The following is a 25,437-nucleotide window of genomic DNA, read 5'->3' as shown; positions in this document are numbered from 1 at the left end:
ATTTGCTTGGAATCGTTAATTTCCACAAAAGCTACAACTAACAATGACTTTCATCATTGATCCTTGTGCTGATTATTTTTATTACTAAAAAATGTATAATTTCTATTCTGAACATATAAAAAATAATTAATTTTGTCTTCACAGTTCTTGTATCTAAATCATAGTAAACATGGCTGTTGAGTTACGCTTGAGACAATTAAAACTAAGCACTCAAAAGGACATGCACGCTCTGTTCATCAGTGCCTGCGGACTTCAAACTTTTGTCTGTCTACAGCAGGACACAAGGCGTTCCAGATGCATTAGTGCACACTATGGACATAGCGAAGATCAATAGGTAGCGACAAGTGGTTTAAGACAGGGATGTATCAAGGGGGGAAAAAGTCAGAAGAATTCTATTTACTGCTAATGCAAACTGAGCATGACTGTTGCTGCAGCTGCTTCACATCAACCAAGACTGAAATCTTAAGGATGATTTAAAACTTTAAAGTTGAGTAGGTTTGCCTGACCTGACCTGACCAGGAATCCGTTTTTTCCATCCCTTTTGATCTTCAGTCCTTAAACATATCTCAACATTTAACATTCTTGAATATTTGCCCTTTCACTGATAACTTACAATAACTCACATATTGTGACATTTCCAAGGAAAACAGGCAGTAAGTACAAGGGAAACTGACCTTTAAAAGAAAAACTCATTTGTGTTGGAATCACAAACCAAAGCCGATGCCATTAGCATCAATGTATGGGGGGGGGGGGTGTAGCTGAACACATCCATCTGGTTTAGGCTGTCTGGGAAACGCTGCCGTTTGCATTCATTACTGAGCAGTCTCTTGATGCCAATTAGCACTCGTCAATTCAGCCCATTACGACCCCACGCAGCTACTTATCATGATGGATGCTCTCCGCAGCGAGGTGACACACTTCAGGGAGAGGCAGACAATAGAGCACCACAAAATCTGTGTAGATTTATGATCTCACGAGACACGCCAGCATTTAGCCAGGTCCCTGGAACTGTCCGGGATATGGAGATGCTCTAAACGGGGCCATGTATCATATTCAGTGGGGAGGGGAAGCGATTGGTTAGGGTCATAAATCATGTCCTTTTTCATTATAGAGCAGCCCACACCGTGTTGACATAGAATAACTGCAGTGCTTCATTTCGCAATTGCGGGGAATGAAAGGTAATTTAATGAACGCACTTGGAGTTAAGTCAATAAACGGGATGTGACTGATGTACGAAGAGACGTCCTCCATGGCACATTTCCAACACATTTTAAGATCACCAAATGAAAATGTTCTGCAAAGGGAGCAGGCAGGACAGGAGCTTGTCAATAGCTTATCTCAATTGTGTGGGTTAATGGAAATAGCATCTGTTTCTTCTCTCAAACACCACTCCCCTCACACACACACACACACACACACACACACACACACACAAATGGGGGGTTTCCCACCTTATCTCCAGATATGAGCAGATCTGCTGCAGACACGTAATTTTTTATATTAAACAGAGCGCAGGGCGGGGGCGTGTTTATGAGACCAGAGAGATGCCGAACCCTAACCATGCAGAGAAATGAACCACACCTCAAAACCACTAAGTCCTTTATTTAGACTGGAAGGTCTTACAGTGAAATATGTTTGGGATGAGTCTGTTTTTCTGGCATGTCTTGACTGTTGCTCAATACATTTATGACTTAATCTTCTCCGACATCTACATAACTTGACTGGGTTTTTTGTGAGTTGATCTACCCTGAGCTGTCCAGACATCACTTAGTTAGTACAATGACGCTCAACACAAATTCTTTCGCCTTTACCCTATGGAGCAGACGTCTCCATAGGTGGTCTGGGCTAACTCTGGTTTAAACCTGCGAGGCATCCTGTTCAAAGGTCATGTGTTCTCCAGGGTGATCAGTCATCATAAGAAGCTAATCAGCTGATGTGGCAGGTAAGGTGAACCCAAGGGGGGGATGGATGATCAACTCCCTGCTGATCAACTTTCCCCCAAGCTGGGAAGATGGTGGTGATCCCTTCGGCATTTGGAAATTGTGTTTCAAAACTTGCACTTTTGAGCTACAGCTCGCAACATTGGTTTCAATGAATGGAATGCTAGTGCTAACAGCCTTCTTTGGGGTAAATGAAGGACAAATGTTGCAGAATACCACAGAATGGGTTTCTGCAGATTAAGATCAGCATGTGTAATCTGTTTCTATTCAATTTCTTAATGCTGAAACTGACAATTTTGGTCTCTGTGGGAACACAGATTTACTGGAGTCATGGGCCTCTTTCTCTTTTCCATCAATGTGAGGAAGAATTGGGGGCAGACCAGACGAGCAAACTAAAAACACCACAATGACATATCACGACAGCATAATATTTACATGGCTAACGTGAAGCATTAGTGACGAACTGTTGAATGCAAGTCCTTTATACATTTTCCTTTTAGCTCTGCTTTTGGTCTCCACCAACTACAGGGAGAAACATGTGGCTTTCTACTGTGGCAATTTTAAGCACTTTTCATACAAAAACTGTAGCTTAATTCGAGTTTTATTGTTGTTTCAAACCAGCCGATTGCTACTTAGAAACAGATTAATGAGAGCCTTAAGACTCAACCAAAGCAGTCAAGTTGTGGGCCAAAGAACAAGGAGCTGAAATACGCTCAAATGTTTCATGAAAAGAGAAGAGTCAGTTGTTTGGCAATATGTGTGATCACATTACATACAATCAGGGTTGCAATAGTGCAACTTTGAAGTTTGTATTGGCCAATTGCTAAAACAAGTTTAAATGGGAAACGTATTATTTGATGAGGCAGGTCCTTTGCTTTTTTTTCTCAGCTCACAGGCAACAACAAAATAAGTGTCATCATGTGTTTCTGTGTCTGGCCAATTAATGAAACCGATCACCTGACAGGAAGAAATATCACACCATGACAATAGATTCAAAGGGTGTCCATTAAATTCAACACATTAACCGTCTGAGAGTCACAGCGCGGCTAAACTTCCTTCTGTTGTTGCCTCTGTTGACAGTCTCCTGAAAACTCCAGCTCTTACACAACAGCACACATCTTGACTGCGTTACTCCAGGCATCCATCAAACTGTTCCCAGTGAAAATAAATGAAATGTTCATATTTTGAGCTACTTGGTATTCAGTGTATTTCCAAATAAATGTGAAACAATCTACTACATTAGTTTGAGTGCCATTACTCATACTGTTTAGATAGCAGAAAGCAGTTTTTCATCTGATTGTTACCACAGGCAGAGATATTATTACAGATTCCAATAAAATAAGAATAAAAAACAGATATTTAAAGCATAAACCAATGCAGTCTTTTTAAGCCGCTGTCAAAAGAGGCTCATCCCAAATGGTAAATTTCTACTGAATTTTTTTTATGTGTGCATACTATAGGCCCACTCTGTATCAGCTCTTACCACCGGGTCTAAAATAAATTCTAGCAGTAACACTGGTTTCCCATGATCAACAGCATAGTTAATTATCCACACTGCCTCCAAATTGCCCAAAACTTTCAAACCCCACAGCTATATTTACTGCATTTCAGACTTCAGCATCTCAGAATTTTGTTAAGCTTCTCCAGAACTACATTATACATAACCCTTTTCACAGGCTGAGTAGTTCTCCACTTGACGACTAACCTGAACTTGATGTGTTAAAATAGCTGGAATGCCCCTTTAACATTTAAGAGGCAAACGCTCTAAAAACAAAACTTAACTGGAACTTTAAATACCAGTGTATATATAGAGTAACAACAAACAGCATGACTTTAATTTGTGTTACTAATAAATATTAAAGTTTTATTAGTATGCAGACAACCCAACCAGTCAAGGGTGACGGCCAACCACCCAGAGGTTCTGTGTGAGATTTCTATCCCGTTAAAGGGGAGTTTCCCTGGCTGCCATCACCAAGCTCTTGTTAACTCTCTGCACATTTAAAATTGACTTTCTATATGAGAAGGGTCATAAGATAAACTGTTATGATTTGGGTTCTATAAATAAATTAAAGGTATAGTGTGTAATATTGGAGTATTTAGCGGCATATAGTGGTGATACTATTGATTGCAACGCTCCCTTGCTAACCCCTTCCTTTCAGAGAATTTTGAGTAGCTACAGTGGCTTTCAAGGACAAGAAGCTAGTTTCTAAAGATGGCCTCATCCACCACTGCCTCAAGTCTTTCCACAATATCAATTAATAATGTGAAGATGTATTTAGCTATCTATTCTATAGTACTTTGTCTTCCAACAGGTGCATTCCCCCAGGACACCTATAAAACACGTAAGGCTGTTAGGTTTGTCCGTTCTGTGTAACTGTAAAAACATGGCGATGCATAATGGCAGATGTAGAATGTAGATATTAAATTCCCATTCTGGGGTAATACACATGTTTTAATAATTTAAAAAGTATGGATATAATATCACATTTCTACCGATTCTGTTTTGAAAAATGCTGATACATTCCAAACACTGATCATTTAAACAATACACATTTTCCAAAATGTTGACTGTTTAAGCGAATAAGCATGCTGAATCCCTGTATTTTTGACGTTAAGGTCTGGACTATTAACATTTATTATATATACTGTATATATTTAATATTCACAACCTTTCATTAGCTGAGATTTGGTTCAGTGCGGTTGCTGCTTAATTTCAAGTGTGGCAGTAAAGATATCAGCTCAACATCTGGCATTACCACGTTGGCTTTAGTCATTTGATACACACCAGTATCTCTTCTCCTCGTAACAACAGGGATACAGGGATAAGTGTGTGAGAATTCTTCCAGGAACCAGCGGTCCAGGATTACTTTCCTCCCGGGCTGAGCTCAGCGAAACTGAGATCTGCTTAATCAACGGGCTGTGCCTTCCAACGGGAAAATATGACACACGGCCATTTTCATAATTGCAATGAAGTCATACGGAGGAAGGACAGTCAATGTTGGTGTGTGTGTGTGTGTGTGTGTGTGTGTGTGTTTGCTGTAAAAATGCACCCCCCACCTCCCCCCAAGTTAATCAGCTAGATTGATTCCCTGACCGGTGTTAGGGAAGGAGGAGGATTTCTCTCCTTAACTTAGGCTTGGTTTAATCACTGCCTTCATCACAGTGAGTGCACTCTTGGGTATATCGCTTCAAGAACAGCATCTTTACGCCCCACACTGTGCCACCACAACGCCTTTACTTTGACCAAGGAATATGCTTTAAAAAGGGCTAGATTAAAATAGTTGCAAGCTATCATTCACTATGCTGTGTGTTCTGCAATGTATCGGCCCTTTCTTATCTGCATAAAGCTTTCCATATGAAAACGTCATCGGCACTATACCTTCGCCCCAAGGACACCATAACCCCATTCTCTAAGTGGATTACAGTGGCTCATACTGTAATGCAAAAACAAGGATTGAGCCAAGGTGGAAACCTATATTTAGTACTATTTAGTAAGTCAGCAAAAACACAAGGGCCTTTTTACATTGTGTCCTTAAAGGTGAGATGTACTTACAGTAGCCTATAGACGAAGATGTATAATGTACGTAAATAGAACAATATAGTGTTGCTTTTGTTTCAGTTTAAATTCAACCCATTTGTAGTGGGAGAATTTGACTAGGGGACTTAAACTAATTATAACTTTCATCGTCAGTAAATTATTCTTCCAAATAATCAATTGGTAAATGAGGATAAATGTAGCCTAAGTGAGAATTAAGTCCATAAGTAATTTTTTCAAGTCAAATTCTCTGATTCCAGCTGCTCAAATATGACTTGTCCTTTATTAATCTAAGTGAAAATAAATCGTCTTTGGGTTTCCAAATTATATTTAGGCCAAAAGTAGCAATTTAAATAGGCCCTACATTGTCTTGCTTCATACATTATTTAAACAAGAAATTGATTGTCAATCTCTTCGGGGTGAATTAGCTATAGTCAGTTAACAAATGAGTTAGCGATCAATTAATTACCGGTTTCAGCACTAATGAACTCCAAGAAACGCAAAACAACATGGTCGGAGTATGGAACCTTCTTTACTTTATTTTTTCATTTGATCAGAAATCACCTCATTGCACCATCAATTGTTCACTGATGCACTAGATTAGTCCAGTCAAGAAGAATGTGCTCCTATACTTCCTAAAGGTCATTTTGAAAAGGTGTGTGTATGGTAAACTGAAACTTAAAGCCACTCCACTCCACCGATTTACCTTTTATCAGTTAAAGAAGCTGCTTTTGTCAGCCACATAGTTACTTTAAGTCTTGATATTAATTCAATATGAAAGCGATTTTTTTCTTGATATACTGTAGTACATTAAGGAGATGTTTTTTTTGCAAGCCTGTGTTACAGCAGTCATTATTGAAGAAGATGAACAAAAAGGTGAAGATCGGAGTTAAAATCAGGGGGGAAACTATTTGTTGAACGCCAGAGGCAACAGGACTGATCATTTTGCCCCTTGTGAGTATTCCTTTGGGATCACTTTGGTCAAACAGCGTTAATGCCAAATCATGCCTCCAGGGATAGTGTGGCATTAAAAGGAGAAGTGGTTAGCAGCAGCCCCTGGTCTTTTCAGTCTATCTGATATTTGTCTTGAGTGCTGAGCCAATATTCCATCATTTCTCTAATAACATCTTTGGGTTCTCCCCCCCCCACCCCCCCTCCCCCTCTCGCTCTGGTATACGACCACATTCAATCTTTCCAGTGTGTCGGCTTAGCTTCAACTACATTGGCCAGAAGATTAAGATCGGAAGAACCGGCGGTGGTCAGACCAAAGGACTGCTTCACATACTAGCACAGTGAGTTCATGCCATTATTATGCAGTCTATGGTGTATGCACACAGTCAGGAGAGATAGTTCAGTATTTTTGAAGTGGGGTTGTATAAGGTACTTAGGCATAGTTAATATGTTACCTTATGGAGATGGCGGTCAGTGCAGTCACCATAAGGAGTTTAGGGGAGATGTCGCTGTAGCAGTTAGCATTGTACTGTTGCAGACAGGGCCAGAAGAAAAAGGTGTTTTTCTCTCCACGTATATAAATACTTACCTAAACAATAAATATCGGTTCAATTGAACACTAAACTGAGATTTTTTCCCCACAGCTTTAGTTTGCCGCCAGACAGCTGTTTACTTTTGTTTCCTTGTGCCTCTTGAATATTCTGCAATAGCTCTGAGTCGAGCAGCTGATTGGCGGAGTGACACAAAAAAATAACGCTTGCACGTTGTTGTGATATGACAAAGAAATGCTGTTCAGTGAATACATGGTAGTATGAGTGGGCTATACTGTAGCTTCATGACCGCTGTCAAGCTGTATTCCCTCTGCGCCGTCCGGCCTGTCAGAAGCTGTGATATTTCATCTCATGAGTGTTTTATTCACAGGACTGTTGTCATCCAGATAGCAGAGCAAAAAGGTGCAAAAAAGAACACGCAGACATGAGGGGAAAAGAAGAATATTGGTTTTCAAGCATTGAGTGCAGAACTGTCAAGTCTTGTTTTCTTTGAGGACCGTTCTATTGGTAGCACTCTTCTCTTTTAAGTTGATGATTACTACAACCAGCCATGCCAACTATCTTGTCCTTGCGTTTATTTCCAAACTTAACCACAATCATTAACTTCATTTATTCATGAAGTTTTTCCAAGGGAAAATTTAACCAGATTCTGAGAGTTCTGGATGGCTTTTGTTCAGTTGGAGCAAATAAAGCGCACTAACTTGCAATGTTGTTTTCTATCATTTACAGAGTGGAAATCAGGAGATATCATCTTCGGTATACTGGCCTGGATCCAGACCATATCTCTGTTTGGTTTAGCCATTCAAACAGGTCTGGAGTTGAAAAACAACAGATTTAATTATAGGCTTGGTAGGTGGGAGTAAAAATTGAGAAATCCTACCCTGCATGTGCTAGAGCCGGAAAAATATGAGAAACAAACACTGTGTGGTCACAAAAAAATGGACTTTAATCATGGATGAGACAGAAGCAGTTACTGTATACTGTAGTGCAATTTGATGTAAGGCAGCTTACAGAAATAATAACTCCTAAATCTGCACTCATTTCTTAGATCAACATGACAAACGGTTAGTTAACCTACTGTGTACTGCTAAATGCATATGCGTTGACTTTTGAAAACAAAATGAGAGTTAGTGACTTGAGTCGCTTCATGACGAGGTAACATGACTGATACTGTAGATATCAAATAAAAAGGGACCATAGAGACAGGAACAACCACTCCTCTCCTCCTGAAGAGCCACTTATCTGTGACGTGCTAGAATATCGTGTACAAAATCCTAAAGTCAGTCTGATATCAAGTTTGCTAACATTAGCTTAAATTTGCCACAAGAAGATCCTGGGTCTTACCAGGCCGAGTGAGGCAGTAGCAGCACAAGCCCTGAGTGTGTTGGATTGAGCAATGAGCAGTGCTTGATTTTATTTCTTCAGAATTCCACTTTTCATTTGAAAGAAGAAAAAAATGCCATTCCTCATAGTGTGCCTTTACATCCATCAACAACCAGCTCCACAATAACCCATCTGAGAAGAGCTTAGAATGTATATGCAAAGTCATTTACAGCACATACGGTATAGTCTGCTCTTCTACAACAGCTTAAAAAGTTGTAGTTGGGTAGTGTAAACCCTTTTGACTTGATACCATGTTGAGAGCATCCTGTGATTCAAATAGCAGAGAATCACCCTAAAAGATTTATATTCATGGGGCTTGGCTAGACTTCACTCATCCCATGAGTCAAATGCATTCTCCCCACCAACGAACTGCGACTTTTGATTCACTCTTTAGTTAAGTGTGAGGTAAAGCTTTGCTCATTTTGTGATTTCACTGTTGTTTACTGACAAACAATGGCGGCGCTCTTTAACCAGCAGCATGGTACGTCACTAGAGCGCAGAGAGGAGCCGCAGACAAAGAGATGCCCAAAACTATGGATGAAGGTTGCTATGGAAAAGCTGATGGGTTTTACAGCCTCAGCAAAAGGCCAAGGAGTCAAGCCCACCAGTTAATCAATGACTTCTAGAGGCCATATAACACAGACACACACATACCAGAGGAAGGTCTGGGAGCGCTTTTTAAAGGAGTACACAGGGGAGGAAAGGGGGTCTTACAATTCCGTCATGTGGGAAGAACCGTCCGAACAAATAAAGGATTGTAAGAATTGATTTGGGAAGAAGCGATCACATGTGCAAAGCAGAGCAGTCCGACGCCAGAGAGAGGCCACGATGGAACATACCCGGAGACAGCGGTTGATTCTGGGCAGCAGCTTCACAAACACATGATTTGGAGTTCATGTTGGGCCGCTAATTCAATTGAAATGTGGGTCTGACTCTCATACAAAAGTCCAGTAAATAGGATGTGTCCCAAGGGGACATTTTACAAACTGTGACCATATCATCATATTTTACATAAATAGTTTGGTTTGAAAAAATATGTTTTATTTAATAAATCAGTGAAATTTGTTAATTAATTTACAATAAATTTCACATTTCAGATTTTTGACAGTGTTATGCAATAGTTTCAAACTGCTACAGCTGCTTTCAAAACCCCTTACTCCTTAATTTCCCATGATGCAACAGGTTACTATCTTATTCTGTCTCTAGACTCTAGAGCCACGGGAGACATTATACAGCTACTTTCACAGTCTGAGTCGCCCTTCCCCTTATGATTACACTGAACTTATTGTGTAAAATGTGTGTAGTGCCCCTTTAAAACACTTTTTGCCATGCTCACAGCGTCCACATTCAAACAGGGCAGATGTAGCAGGCTGTCAGCTGCTGTCTCTAGTGGACACTCACCACAGTAACGTGTCATAGGCCTGTTAGTAAGCGCTTGTCCGAACAGATGTTCCCTGCCCCCTCCTCCCTTTCCCCCTTTTGTCAGAACAACTTTAACCCTGCTGTTAAACATGCTCCCAGAGGCAGATGGCTGCAGGCCCCAGGATCAATCAATATTAAACCAAACTGTGCTATAAACAAGTGGTAGACTGTTGCTCCAATAGGCCTAATTAGAGTTTTTTTGGTGTTCATTTCCAAGTCTGTTCTTGTTTCTGGATGCTTCTGAACATTAAGGTGTGTTACTTTTCTCCCAGTGCTCCCTTATTGTGCATGTTATGTATTACAGTATAATCAGGCTTAATGAAATGCAATTGGCTATTCAAATTTCAAGATTTAGCAAAATGTGCATAATTCTACGTTCAAACCTGTTGCTTACTGGCTTCAGGCACGTCCAGGTTTCAAAAAATGTAATAAAATGCTTTGAATTATAACTAGCTGCACAACTACCCATATCATTATCATGGCTTCCCTAGGGACAAATCCATTGCACTATAGAATGAAAAGAAAGAGACAGAGCTATTGTCCCTGTCGTGGTGGGACCTTTATTGTCTTTACCCTTACATTTCCTATTCTGACAGTTCAATGTTATCAAATAAAGGCAACAATGCTTCAAAAATACATTTATACAAAATAATTCAATTAGATTTCTGCTTTTTTAAGTACAATGTGGTAAAGGCTGTCTAAAGAGATGCAGTGATTCAATTCTGATCTGATTCCGATATCTGGGTTTTGGACCAGATATGGGCCAATACTGATATTGTCCGTCGGATATCATAATTATTATACAGCAATTCTGATTTCAAAGAGCAAAACATATATAAAAATGCAAAAATGTAACTGCTTTGAACTTTTAATAAGCCTTTATTTCTATGCAGCCACAAGAATTCTAAACGGGCAGAAAAACACCAGGGTGGGTGAATTTTCTTCCATGTTTAAAATCATTCAAAACTGGACTATGGAATTTGAGAAATCTCAGAAATCTGGATCGTTCGTTCCCACCCCTATCTGCCAAAGAGCAATACGAAAATGTAGTTGCTAATGTTGAGAGAGTAATGACGCCATATAAATTCTAACATTGACCATTAAACTTAAGAGTTATAATTTTTGTCTGTGATTGCTGCCCTGGTCTGAAAAACAGAGTCTACTGGATATGGAACAAAACCAGTCATTGAGAAACACATTATATGCTGAGATCTGAATCAGGGAAGCACTGATACAACATCCTGGTTAGGTACCAGCAGCAGCACATATACAGATTATGTGACCCGTCCACTTTCAAATACTTTCCTTCATTCTACTCTTTGTCAGTGTAATAATAGAATCAGATACATTCATTTAGACACAGCAGGCCACTTACTAAATACGAAAATTGTTATAAATTTAGACTTTTTTTCCTTTATATATGCATACTGTATATTAGCATTTATATACTTGAATGTATAGAGAAAAAATGTTTCTTCTGGCCCTGTCTGAAACAGTACAATGCTGACTTCTGCTACAGTGAAATCTCCTATTAACTCCTTATAGTGACTGCACCATCTCCATAAGGTAACATATTAACTGTACCTTATATGTAAGTACCTCATACAACCCAACTTCTGTAGTACTGAACTATCCCTTTAAGGCCTGCAGTGTGAACACAACCTTGGTCCCAGGAATCTTGTACTAATATCTGCAGTATTTAACCACTGTCCGATTCGTACACATCCCCCTTGACCTCGGTGTAGTCGTCGGAGGATGTGTATGGTAAAAGACCGTGTCAGCAACAACACACAGGAACACACACACCAGACCGGCCCGGCGTATGCACACCAGCTGCTATCAGTCTCTTCCCTTTCCCTGTGTGCCAAGGTCCCCCCACCCTGCTCACACTCTCACACACACACACACACACACACACACACACACACACACACACACACACACACACACACACACACACACACACTTCTGACCTGTGCTCTCCAGCCTGTCCCACTGGGAGCTCCACATCACACTCACTGCAGCCTGATGTGGATTGTTTGCAGAGGGGGGCTCCTCACATCCTCTCTTTACAATGGGGTCAGCGCTATGTGTCACAGATGACAGATGTGGAGGAGGTGTGGAACAGGCAGGACAGAGAATGACACCACTTGTAGAGTAATGAATGTAGGATGGAAATGTATAGGGGTTGGGACCGATCAGATCCAATATGGGAATCGGGTCCGATACGGCTGACATCCACTTAACGGATATCGGACTGACAACTTCGATCCATGTACCGATACCGATCCGAATTCTATAGTCTGTTTTTATCTTTATTACTAGTTTTAAGACCATAACCATGTGATATAGCACACATTAAAAATAATTTAGCAATTCAAAAGTTGAGTTCTGGTGTTCTTCTGTAAGAGTTTGGTTAAACCTTCATGCAGTTTTCTATATGTGTTCAGAACTGCTGTGTTACTTGAGCCTTCTCAACCTTACACATGACATCACTACCAACAGAGAAATGTATAACAATTATGATATCAGACAGTATCAGTATCTACCGATAGGATCACGAAACATATTGGAATCGGATCTTGTGCATCTCTACCTATGAGGTCATGGTTTCGTTATGTGGCTGACATCAGTACAATTGAAACTTTTCTTTGACTCATACTGTATGCCACGAATCCATCAAACTGCTTGTTGAGAGAACCCATGGACCCTGCGGCCCCCGTTCTATTCTATTCCAGTTAGCAGCCCTGGTGGTTAGGTCACATTGGAACAACCAGGAATAGCGTGTGTAACAGTAGACAGACACAGTGAGTTCTGGTCATGCCAGGCAGCATGGGGGGTATCTGCAGACCTGGCAGACTTGTATATGTTTGTAGTCTATTAACAGAACTCACGTGGAGTCAGGGGGGAAGTTACTGGCAGGGGACTGAGCGGCTGGAGACAGCAAAGTTAGAGCAGGTGTTCATGTTGCATGTGTGTGGAGCAACACACCAAACACCGTTTAAAAAGGTGGCGGTTTAAGGCATTCCTCGCAATTAAGCAAAAATGTGCAAACGTCTTGAAGACCTACACAATTTAATATTGTTAGAAGGTCATTTTGATATATTCGGCGTAAGAAATTAGCAGAAGAAGCTCTTTATATAACTGAAATCAGAGCTTTGCTAACTTGATAACGCAGTTTAATGGCCACATCGGGCTAAGTGATTTTAGTGAACGGAAAACAGAGAAGAACACAATTAAAGTAGATATTTCAAAAAGCTTGAGTAATAATGTGTATTTGTCTGCATGCCGAATTAAATAGAACCTCATATTCATTCATGTAAAACCATTAGTAATGCTCTACAACACGTACTTTACCAATATGGACATGGAAATGTCACATTTGACAGATATTTCAATTGGAATTTGTCGAAAGCTTGCGTTTGGACCAAAAATACCTCGCAGGACAACGAAATAAACATACAAGAATATGTCATTTCCACATGATGGTGCCCCCAAACACGCAGACATCACTGGTGACATAAATAGCCTGTAGCACCCAGTCCGTCATTTAATGACACCATCACCACCATAATAAATAACAAAGTGCTGAGAGCAAACGCCAGCCACCCACTAGAAAACAAGTGAAGAAGACAAACCAACTTACTTTTAACTCCAGTAAATGAAACTCCTGTCTCCCTCCGCTGTGCTCATCGCCTCTGCTCCTTTAAAAAACCAAAGCCACGTGTGTTTCTTTCCCCGTTTCTGTGAAGAATTATTGTCCGAGCAACACTGAGCGTTTATGGGGTTTTTGTCCCGGGGCGACGCGCTATTGTTATGATAATCCTATAACCCCGTCATGGACTCCTCCTAATATATTCTGAGCTGCAGATATCTGAATGTTCACAAAGGCAATATGCTGTCTTGCTTTGCCCACTTCTTGTTTAAAAAACACGCGTTCGTCCGTTGATGCGTTGGTATATCCCACTGCATTCAAACCAGTGCGGGAGTCTACAGTCATTGTATTGAGCTGTCCATTGTGTCTCTCCTCCCAGTTCTCCCCACGCTATTCACGACGTCAGGCAAGTGGAGACGCTATCTCATAGTGACGACTCTGTGAGAGAAACAGCTGGCTCACAGTCAGAGAGAGAGAGAGAGAGAGAGAGAGAGAGCTAGGGCTGTCAGCGAGAGACACCAGAGAGGAGGAGGAGCAGGAGGAAGAAAGGAAGAAAGAAGGTGGGGATCCTGAGTCAGAGCTGTGCAATGAATGAGAGATTTGTATTTTTGAAATATTTGCCGCTCTTTTCCTGTATAGCCTACACACATTTGTAGCCTAAAAAAATCCTCTCCATAATGTTAAAGCTGTTTGTAAAAAATAAAAACAAATAAATAAAAACCTAAACAAAGCTGAAATATGCTGAAACTGGGAGAAACAAATGTCTCTCTCTCTGTCCACAGAACTGACAATTGTCCTCAACAGCATCTATTATGAACACAAAGGAGTTTACATAGCAATCATCCCATGGAGGATCCTCCACTGCAAGTCTGCATGTCTTTGATAGTGGAGAGCGAGAGCGTGAGAGAGAGAGAGAGAGAGAGAGAGAGAGAGAGAGAGAGAGAGAACCAGGGAGGGTGTGTGTGGGGGAGGCACTGGAGAAGAGCATACAATCATATAGGCTACATCTCAATCTACAATAAATTAACTTGATTGATCGATAATAGTGCTTGGTTTATTGAATATGTAAATGTGAGAAGACTGTGGTCTGAATAGAATATACGCATTAGGCTACTCTTGTGGTTAACATCCACTGACCTGTGACTGAGTGAGAGAGAGCATGTCAAGGTGTGTCTCTCTCTCTCACACATCCTACTTTTATATCTGTGTAATAAAAGAACAAAGGTGAAGCCTTACAGCTATTAGCAGACCTGTATTTGGAAGCCATAAAAATATAGATCAAAGCAGTATTCACGATAAGTGTTCCCTTGAGGCACATTAACCTCAGAAAGGAATATCAAGATAGATTGCGTGGCATGTATGATTTGTCTGTTTGTTTGAAGCACTGACCTCACTGTGCACTGCTTGTGTGCATGTTGTGTATTATCTCTGGGCTAAATCAAATTCAATTGACAATTCACGTTTCAAGATTTAGCAAAATAAGCAAAATTATACTTTTAAGCCTGTTGCTTACTGGTTTTAGGAACCTCCAATCAATCACATTTAATTAAAATTCTGCATTACAAGTAAACATCTGGTGATCTTAATCTATAGGGTATAAAACAAAGGGTTGTAAATCTCTTATAAGCAAAATAACCGGCACACGTTTCAAATACAGAAAAAATGAAATGCAAAGTAAAACATAGTATAAAATGACGATCAGTTGAAATACTCAAGTAAAGAAAAAAATTTATTCAAACACAATATTTGACCAATCTTGAGAACCCAATATGACACATATTGTTAGATATAGGTTGTTTCCAATCCTGATTGATGTTACTAGTAAAAAAAAGAAAAAAAAAGAAAGCACAACCACCAATATTTTCAGATCTATGATTCACCCTATTAAAGGTGCTCTTGGTGATTTTATAAAAAATATTTCCATCAAGTAAAACACATCTTGACTGTACTTTTTTCCTATGACCCTACCCAGCCTGGTAAATACTCACATCTTTTAAACTCTGCTGCTTTAACCCTGCTGACATCACTATAACATCATCAGGGTTATTTTCAGGGTTTGGAAAAGCTCCTCCACTGCCACAGAAGTCATTACACTATAAGGCTGAATAGGCCCCCTGGAGCGATGATGAGTAAACTGAATTTGATGTGTAAAATTGGTGAAGTGCACCTTTAAACTTTTTGAAGTAGCAAAAGTTACATTCAACTTTGTTTTTGTTCCACTATTCTGAATATGGTATATACGCAGGACATTTTATTTAGCATCGTCAGGTACCTTATGGTGTCTACTAATCGTGTCATCAGTTGTTACTTTACTCCTGGTGTAAATGGGTTCAGATGTTAAGCCAAAAACGGTCGGGTCTTAATGTCTTCTTCAATTAATGCTAAGGCCCCTCCCTTTCCCCTCGCATTCCCTCTGATAGGCTGAACCAAGCAGAGCAACCTTTATCCCTTTAAAACATCGGCTCATCTCGCTTTGAACAAACTGGCTTAGTCTTGACATGGCCTATCTCTTCTCATTTATATTGTCAATCCAGAATTTTTTCATTTTTATAACAATGCTGACTTGTTGCTACTTATACAAATTGTAAGGCTTTCAAGTGGAAGCTATAAAAAAATACATATTTGCAAAGTAAAAATACAGGTTGCAGACAGTAGAATACCTGTGACACACATCAGCGTCTAGTCTATGATGCATCCTGTGGACCATACAGTAATTCAACAGTGTAATGCAACGATTGCTCATATAATGAACATAGGAACTAATGGGATTGGTATGTAAAAATGTTGTGTAACCAATAATGTCTGCTCCACTTCCTGCTTTGAAATAAGATCCATATCAGCCTGAATGAAATCAGCTTGAATTCAAAATTACTGTCAAAATCAGTGATTATCTCCTCATGAGCCGCTAACTGCCTGTACTGTGCGCTGAAAAACCCCCAGTGTTAAATCAATACACAGGCTGGTAAACTGGTATGTAACAAAGGGGGCCCACCAGTAGCTTGCAACATACCAGTTTACAGAGCCTAGGCTGGTGTATGTATTTTTAGCACACACACAATAGGCCGGATCATGAGGAGATATTCACTGGTTTTGACAACAAGCTCTCTACAAAATCTCCCATTAACACTGAAAAACAACCCTTTTCTTGCCACAACTACTTCCACTCTTCCAACAGTATACGTTCTAACTCTTCCAGGACTCATTCTCTGACGGTGAACTGTGATTTACCCTGACACTCATTCTTCAACCTGAAACCCCCTCTGGGGCTAAAGTAGGATCTGTCTGGTGGTGGGAGGGCCAGTATAAATAGCCTTATGTCCCCACTCAGGTTACCCAAAGCTATGGCGTCCAGGTTGAAATACCAGAAAGACAGGGGAGGACAGTGATAGACAACACACATGTTCTACGACACATATGTACTGTACAACACAAAGTCATGCAGGACACATGTGATGCAGAGAGCATTTAGAAAGGAATGGTATTGGTCAATATTAACCTTGCGTTCCAATACCCCATACTTCCCTGCTATTCAGTATATGGTAGAATTTTTTTTTTAGGATGTCCCAATTCTTGTGGTCAGATTTAGCATGCTTAAAAATCGAATGTCGAATAGAAAATAGAAAAGCGTATGTGATTTGGAGCGCAGGGATAGTGTACAGTGCTTGGGCAGACAGCATCTTTGGTAAAGGAATGAGATTGTGAATGACAGACAGTGTAACACCACAGTGTGTGCTTGCTTACACAGCAGCGCAGAGGGGAGTTCACATCCTGTGACTAATGATGACTAGTGTCCCTTTAACTCACTCTCATAACACACTGAGGCTCTGATGTAAACTTCTTCAAATCTCCATGACTAAATCAAAACAGTTGCACGCTCTACAGTTGAACTTCCTCTCTGATTTGTTTGAGCGGCACTTGACAGGATTATGATGCAAATTGAAATGGGTTTGCCTTTTCAAACTGTACAGTATTCTGTACAGTTATGTTATGTACAGTATTTTTTTCGGACAAATGTTGGTGTATAATGAAATATCTCGAGTCACTCCCAAGCTCATTTCTGTCTATATTATTATAACACTGTACTTGGTGAAGTGTAGGGAAAAAGGGGCGTAGCAACTGTACGTGATACGTGTTTACAATGGAGTCCAACTGAATTTGAAACAAAAGAAGCCCATTGCAGTTACCACACAAATGTTGTCAGATTTAAAGGAACAGTGTGTAACATTGGGAGTATTTAAGTAGCATCTAGAGGTGAGATTCTAGATGTCAACGCTCCCTTGCTAACCCCTCCCTTTCAGAGAGTTTAAAGAAGCAATGGTGGCCGTTAGGGTTGCAAAGGGGTGGAAAGTTTCCGGTAAATTACCGGAAAGTTTCCAGACACTTTCCACGGGAACTTTCGCTCGGGAATTTTGGGAATATTCAAAATTGGAAATTATAGGAATTAACAAAATGGCGGTAATTTAAATGATTTTTTTTCATAACCAACCATAAATCTAAACTTTTAAACACTATGTTTGGTCATAGGCAGACATCCATGCAAAATAATACAATCAAAAAACATTACATTTGAACAGATTTATTTGTAAAAAGAACTTTATCAAGTTGATTATTTTATGAACAATCAATAATTTCACTGAACAACAAAAAGATGAATGTTGAGTAAATTATTACTCATCTGTCTGACCCCACCCATTCAATAAATAAAGTCAAATGCCCCCCCACCATGTGATGGAGGAATGCCCAGAGCATGTAGGGGACGTGGCCTCAGTACCCCTGTAGTAGGATGTGTGCTATGTGCAATTTGCCAAGTGTACTTGCATAAAATCTGGTTGTTTTAGTCAAGATTATGCTAAAATATATTGTCCCCAACTATATTTAAAGAGGACCTATGATGCTTTTTGACTTTTATGACCTATAAACGTTGTTATGATGATTCATAGTCATGCTTAACCATACTAAATTATCAAATAATGACTTACATGCATTTCAACGTATTCCCTGCTGACCGTCTGGGGTGTCTGTGCAGAGCACTAAACACTATTCTAGCCAGTCGAGAAGTCACGTGTTCAGAGCGGTTCAGAGCGGTCAACCCTTCCGTAACTTCGTGACGTCGCATGTAACTTCGTGACGTCACCACGCGGATGTTTCCATGTATGGTAATGCTGTCACTTCCCTGGTCGCGTCTGCCTCGCGCCCTTATAGGTCCATGCTCGCGCTTCCCGCCACTGAAAGTGTTCCGGAAGGAAGGTAACCAATCACAACGGAGTGGGGTTTGCAGGAGGGGGGGAGGGGAGCGGAGATCCCCTAAGCACAGGCGGAGTGAGCGGAGATTGCCGAAGCACACACACTCAAGTGTTGACAGGACGTGCTGGATCGCCAAAATAAGAGAAAGAGCTTCCCGAAAATCTACATAGTTTTTTGTGATGTGATTCGTGTCAGGTTGCTCTATAGCAGTGTAAAACAAGAAATTAAGACCAGAAAAGTAGTATAATAGGATCTCTTTAAAATCAAAGCTTAAGCCTCTGTAAACCTGGTCTAGTAAAAATCAATTTATGATATCAAGTTGGGTATCTCAATAAACTTTAAAAAAAAATCTGATTTGAAATTAAATATTCATAAATATATTAAAACTTAGTTGAAAAAACTGCTTTTTACAGTCTAGAACGTTTGCCAGGACTGAAATAACATAGGTAGGAGAATTTAGTGCATTTGGGCTGCTTTAAATTTAGTAAATTCCCGTTTATTCCCGTTAATTCCCAAAATTCCCGTTAATTCCCATGGAAAGTTTCCAACTTTGAAAATTCCCGGAATTTTGCAACCCTAGTGGCCGTTAAGGACAATAAGCTAGTTACTAAATATGGCATCATCCACCACTGCCTCAAGTCTTTCCACAATTTCAAGTGATGAGGTAAAGAGGTATTTAGTTATTTATTCTATCGTACTTCTTCTTCGTTAAGTCTTTCTCCGTTAAGTTTGTTGGTTCTGTGCTACTGTAGGAACATGGCACTGCAACATGGCGGCATACCCCGCTCCTTTGTAGATATAAAAGGCTCATTCTAAGGTGATATGTATTTTCAAGCGATTATACACTAATTAAAACATACTTATAGCTAATATTCTACCACGTCTGCTCATAAACAAATGCCAGTCAATTCTACACACTGAGCCTTTGAGGTATAGGTTCACAAGTTTTAATACAATATTAAGGTGCCCACTGCAAATGGAAATTGTTCAATTCTCCACAGTGCATAAATCTAAGATCTACCCAGGCTGTGGCGGATCTGAAATCAATTCATCTTTCCCTCCGGTTCCTTCAATATCTGTATGCCCGAGCATGGCAAAAGCTCTCTCTGTTAACTCATTAGCAGAGGGACCTCAGGCTGTTCTTCAATCGATGGCTATTTAAAAGCACAGCCTGTGCTTACACACAAACCACAGATCATTGGACATCTAGTCATTGGTTTCCCGTAATGGTTTGTTCTACAGTGGAGAAAATGGAAATCTATACACAGCGGAAGCAATATAATTATTAAAGGTCACCTATTATGCAAAATGCATGATTTCATTCTTTTTCAACATCAATATGGGACTCTCAAAGTAGAAGACAAAAACAACCCTGAACCTTTCTGAAAACCTGTGATCAAAAACCCCAGTCAGAATTATCTCCCCTCATGATATCATAAGGGGAGAAGCCACACCTCCTCATTACCAACCAAACTTAGCACTACCTCCATCTGTGATAAGCACATCACGGGATTTCAGCCATAGGCTGGTTGTTTTTTTGGACACTACTCCATGAAAACAGTATTGAAACCAAAATTACAATTTTGAACCTCAAAATTATAGCATTATAAGTGACCTTAAACACAAACTACATTGCTGATTTTAATGTTTCTGACAGTCTGGGCGCACAGTGGTTCACAGGTTAAGTGCTATAAAAGTGCACCAACAGAAAGCATTGGGTACAACTGTGTAGTGTACTAAGTTTTTGAGCTGATTCCTACCTTGTGAGAGGCGTACGGGCTGTGTGACCTGGAGGCCATCTATAGCACAGAGGTTCCCACAGGGGTTGAGCATGATGACCCCTGACCGGTTCTCTATGTAGCAGTGCTGGGCAGCCACCCCAGGGCCTGCAATGTGAATGTCTGTAGGACCATGACCCAGTGTGGTCCGCCCTGGGGGAAAAGAGAGAAGAGTTAGTTAGTAACAAGTTATGTGGTGGTGCTCCACCTCTGATAATACATTAGTAATTATAATAATAACTTTATTTGTATAGGACCTTACAATAGTATACAAAGTGCTCTGACAGAGGAAACATAAGCACACATCAAATCAATACACATGTCCATACGCATCAGGGGTGATTGGACACCTTTAAAGGACAAATATATATATATATATTTATATATATATATATAAATATTAGTGGTGGGCCGTTATCGGCGTTAACGTGCTGCGTTAACGCAAGACTCTTATCGGCGATAAAAAAAATATCGCCGTTAATCTCTTATTCCACCTCCTGTTCGGCTCAGGGGAGATAATAATAGCCGGGGGCCGTTGTTGACACTTGAGGAGCCTTTATTCTCTCACACACCCGCCGCTCTCTCTCTCCATCACTTGCCCACGACACAATCGGGTATTGGAACGCAGGGTGGGTGTGTGTGGCCACCGGTCGCCACGTGACTATAAGTTTCCAAGTTTTAAACACTTCTATCTCTTCAACGTCACCGTACCCGAATCCTAAATATCCCCTTAGCAGACGCTATATTTCATCGGGGGGAAAACTTTGTTTTGCGCCACAGTTCGGCCGTAATGCTGCTGCTGCACACACACACACACACACACACAGACACAGACACAGGCGCACACACACACGCTGCATGTCAGAGAGGGGCGCTACCAAAAAGACGAGAGGAGCGGTTGGAGCAGTTGGAGCGTTTAGAGACACATGCGTGCACATTTATTTACATAAAATCGCAATCGCAGTCATTTGTGCAGTTATGTAAAATGTTTCACTAAGGAAAATTACAGAAAAAGTAACGCACAGTGACTTTGATGAGTAACTTTAATCTGATTACTGGTTTGGAGATAGTAACGCGTTAGATTACTCGTTACTGAAAAAAGAGGTCCGATGCCGGTAACGCGTTACTAAGTAACATCTTGTTGAACATTATTTATTTTCATCACCAATTATCATAGTAGAACAGCTTCCTCAAGCAGATGAGCCCCTGGTCTGATGCGCCACCTGGCTTGAGAAACACGTTCTCAAAGACTTACTTTGAGTCATTATTTAGGAGCACACACATATTATGAATGAATTCAAATGAGACATTTTAATCTAGATTAATCTAGATTAATTCCAAAATTAATCTAGATTAATCTAGATTAAAAAAATTAATCTATGCCCACCTCTAATAAATATATATATATACACATACATGTACATGTACATACATACAATATATATGTATATAAATATGCAGTATATATACTGTATATACATAAATACATACACATATAATAACAATAACAATATAGTTATAATTTGATTGATCTGATTGATTACGTACAGCTCATATTGTGGAATGGATCAGTACTATAGTGGTGGTTATGGGGGAAGTTGAGACAGATTCATGACCGTTATAACACTACAGTCATACATTTATTGTTAACAATGATTATTAAAATGATGAAACATGGTTTTAGATACGGAGAGAAGAAAGAGTTATGACCAAAAAAACAGTCATAAATAATCAAAGTCCAGGCACTCAAGGTCTTTGATTATTTATGGATTTTATATGGACATAACTCTTCTCCTAACCCTCCACTTTTTCTTTCATGTCATTGTTTAGTTTAGACCCAGAAAACTTGACAGGAATATACGGTATGTGAAAAACAAACACACTTTTACACAGACAAACAGACACACAGACACGCACACACACACACACACACACACACACACACACACACACACACACACACACTCACACATACAATCCTTGGACAGAAAATCACACATCACACTCTAATCGAGGAATCTCCCTGTATACCAGCCTGCAATGGCGCATACATGGATACACACACACACACACACACACACAGAAAGTGCATCAAACAGTCAGTTAAGTGGTGTGAAGGTGCCGTGTCTCACCCTCAGGCAGCGGCAGCAGGGTGATGGCTGTGCTCAGGCGTCCACTGCCCAGGCTGACCAGGTGGGGGCGCTCTGCCTGGAACTTCAGCCCCTTCCCCGTCTCAATCAGGTCCAGCGGAGTGCTCTGAGGAGGAGGTCAAAGGTCATAAAACAAATAGTAGGGTTTGGTCTGGATCAATACAACATGGTTTGTGTTAGTGTATACCATTCAGACAGGCCTTTCCATTTCCTTTGCCCGAAAAAAAAAGCATTTATGGAAGAAGTTGTACACATAAAATCACAGAAGGGGATTTTTGACTGTAATGAGGGTGGTTATAAAAAGGCCATTTTTGGTTTGTTTTTGTTTCCATTTTAATACCATTTACTGTTTGAAATGTTCCACTAATGGCAGTTTTGGATTATTATTATCTTATGTATGAAGACCTCAAAATGTTTACACACTAAGAATTTCAAACGATAACAGTTGTGCCAACTAAACATATGTCAGATACAGATTACAAACAAAACCAAGACGGTAAAAATGTTGATCCAAACAAAAGATCATCTTATCCTATTTTACCAGTGCCATACATTGACAGGGAACACCTTTAGGCTACATTGAAAACCTCCACAGAGAAAATGTCAATCGCAGCTCTCCAAACATTGCGACGTACGTATGTGTGTAATCTACTGTACACTTTTGAACGGAAAGAGGCTCACATCCGCTGTCTCTATTTGCACACAGTGAATGGGACCTAATCAGCACTCATTTGCTGTCCATTAGCTGAACTAAGTGGTTGTGCATGACACCACTAACGTGAATATGGTGGCATAGCAGGGGACAGATGAGACTCAGCTTTCACTAATGCATCAGACCTGCAGAGAGATAGATAGAGAGAGAGAAAGAAAGAAAGAGAGGGAGAGGATCATTCTCCACTCTGGGAAGACGAAGAGCAGTCTGTCTGTCACTGTAACAGGTCATTTCCATTGCTTGACTGCTCTGGCTGTGTACATGTTCATCTACACACTGAGGGACGTGTGTGTGTGTGTGTGTGTGTGTGTGTGTGTGTGTGTGTGTGTGTGTGTGTGTGTGTCATTCCCCCCTCGTAGCTCTGCCTAAAGCGCCGCCATGTGCACTCGGCTCAGTAAAAGGGGGAAGGGGACGTCTCCATGGCAACAGCAGCACTCCGCAATTAAGAAACATGAAGCTCTCCTGGAGGGTGTTCAGTGAGCCAACTTGTGATGAGCACTTTTCAACACAACTATGTGCCACATTTACTAAGACAATTCTGCCTTTATAGTCATCTCCGCATTGTTAAATTATGCTCCCAGTGTAGGGGTGAGTTCTGCAGGAAAATATGTTATGTTGTTGGGTTTTTTCTCTCTGTCACATGAGTTTCACTTTATTAGGTTTGACCCTAAAGACAAGGATTAAGGCCTATTTCTCCTGCTGAGGAACGTCCATTAAACCAAAGAGCGAATAGGATCATTTTAGTGTGGCATTTTAAAGAAAACTGTACACAAGGACAGCCATCAGGAAATATCTTTTGTTATTCGTCAGACAGACAATTGCACAAGTAGCTTTAACATACTGACCATGTTTTCAGGGCCTAAAATTTGAGTTGTGACATATCAAGTGATGCATAATTTAACATTTTATTTTCAAGGGCATTTCAAGTGGGCTAGTAGAATTGACAGTATTTTTCACATTAGCATTTGGTTGATTCAAAATAAATTAATACAAATTAAATATAAGTGCATACCAATACAATGTGAAAAAATGAATTATCCGATAGTACCCAGACCTGAAGTGTTAAATTAACTCAGATGCAAGACAAGCAATGGGTTTGCATTTTTTTTAAACCCCTGCAATCCAACCGCATCTTTTCTTCCCACTTTTGAGCCTTTACATTTCTTATTGACAACCTGTATGCCATCATTGACTGTGTCCCCTTAGCTGGTTAGATAGCTGTGTGGGTCCTAATAGGATTATGTGATTGTGGTGATGCTGTCGGTGGAGTGGGGTCAAGACTAAGAGGATTGCTCAGATATAGCAAGTGTCTATGGGGGGGGCACAGGGAGGCTCACTGGGATGAGAGGGGAGGGGCCGGAGAGGGGGAGAGGGGGGGAGGGGGAGGGGGAGGGGAGAGGGGGGGCAAACACTGCAGGATTCATTCTGCCTCATCTGCTGTGTGCTGCTGCTCCCATGTGGTGCACACTGCAACAGCCTCCTCTCCGTGTCTACATACAGAGCGTGCAATGTTATTTAATGCACAGGTCTGATGTCTTTCTACATTTGAACATTTGACATAGGCCTATTCTTTGTCACAGTATATTGTATGTTTTTACTTTTTTAAGGCTGTGCATCATTATTTTGTGAATTTAAAAAAAAATACATTTTTTAGCTGTTTTCTCGTTCCAGGTAGATAGTTGAAAAACGTATTCTTCCTTGACAACAACAGGACTGACTATTTGTCACTTACAAAGTGAAATATTAAGTGGAAAGAGCAGGAAAATATAATGGCAGTTTAGGTGCAAAATTAACAGTGGAAAAAATATGAAACATCTACAACTCATTGCTTGACAAAGCCACACGACTTCCTGTCTTAAATTGAACATTCAGACTGTGTTCCAATCCCCATACTCCCCCTGTTATTTAGTATAGCCGAAAAAGATTTAGGATGTCACAATACATGTGGCCAAATGCAGCATGCTTAAAAACAAACAAACAAAGATTTCTCACTACATCTGGTCGTGATTCTTAGTGTGGAAATTGGTGGATATCAGCATTATTTCTTGACGATTCTCACCCACAATCCAATATGCAGCCGAAGTTACGTCACATAGATAGAGCCTCTGTGTGAAAA

The 25,437-nt window shown here is 40.3% G+C and overlaps 1 protein-coding gene across 7 annotated transcripts in view; it reads right to left on the bottom strand.

Annotated features, from left to right (window-relative positions):
* Nucleotides 1-25,437, bottom strand: part of phldb1b (pleckstrin homology-like domain, family B, member 1b) — a 108,574-nt gene that overhangs the window by 66,797 nt on the left and 16,340 nt on the right. For 6 of the 7 annotated variants that reach the window (XM_080053882.1, XM_080053879.1, XM_080053880.1 and 3 more), the window contains exons 3-4: nt 22,592-22,715; nt 20,442-20,612 (exon numbers count right to left, since the gene is read on the bottom strand). In XM_080053882.1, the coding sequence (XP_079910008.1) occupies nt 20,442-20,612; nt 22,592-22,715 (295 nt within the window). Of the gene's footprint in view, nt 1-13,428; nt 13,818-20,441; nt 20,613-22,591; nt 22,716-25,437 lie in introns of those variants that run through there. The other variant, XM_080053885.1, reaches the window with a different exon arrangement.

The sequence above is a fragment of the Ammodytes marinus genome, assembly GCF_949987685.1.
Source record: "Ammodytes marinus genome assembly, chromosome: 3".
Taxonomy (NCBI): Eukaryota; Metazoa; Chordata; class Actinopteri; order Uranoscopiformes; family Ammodytidae; genus Ammodytes; species Ammodytes marinus.
This window is presented reverse-complemented; position numbering and strand designations above follow the sequence as displayed.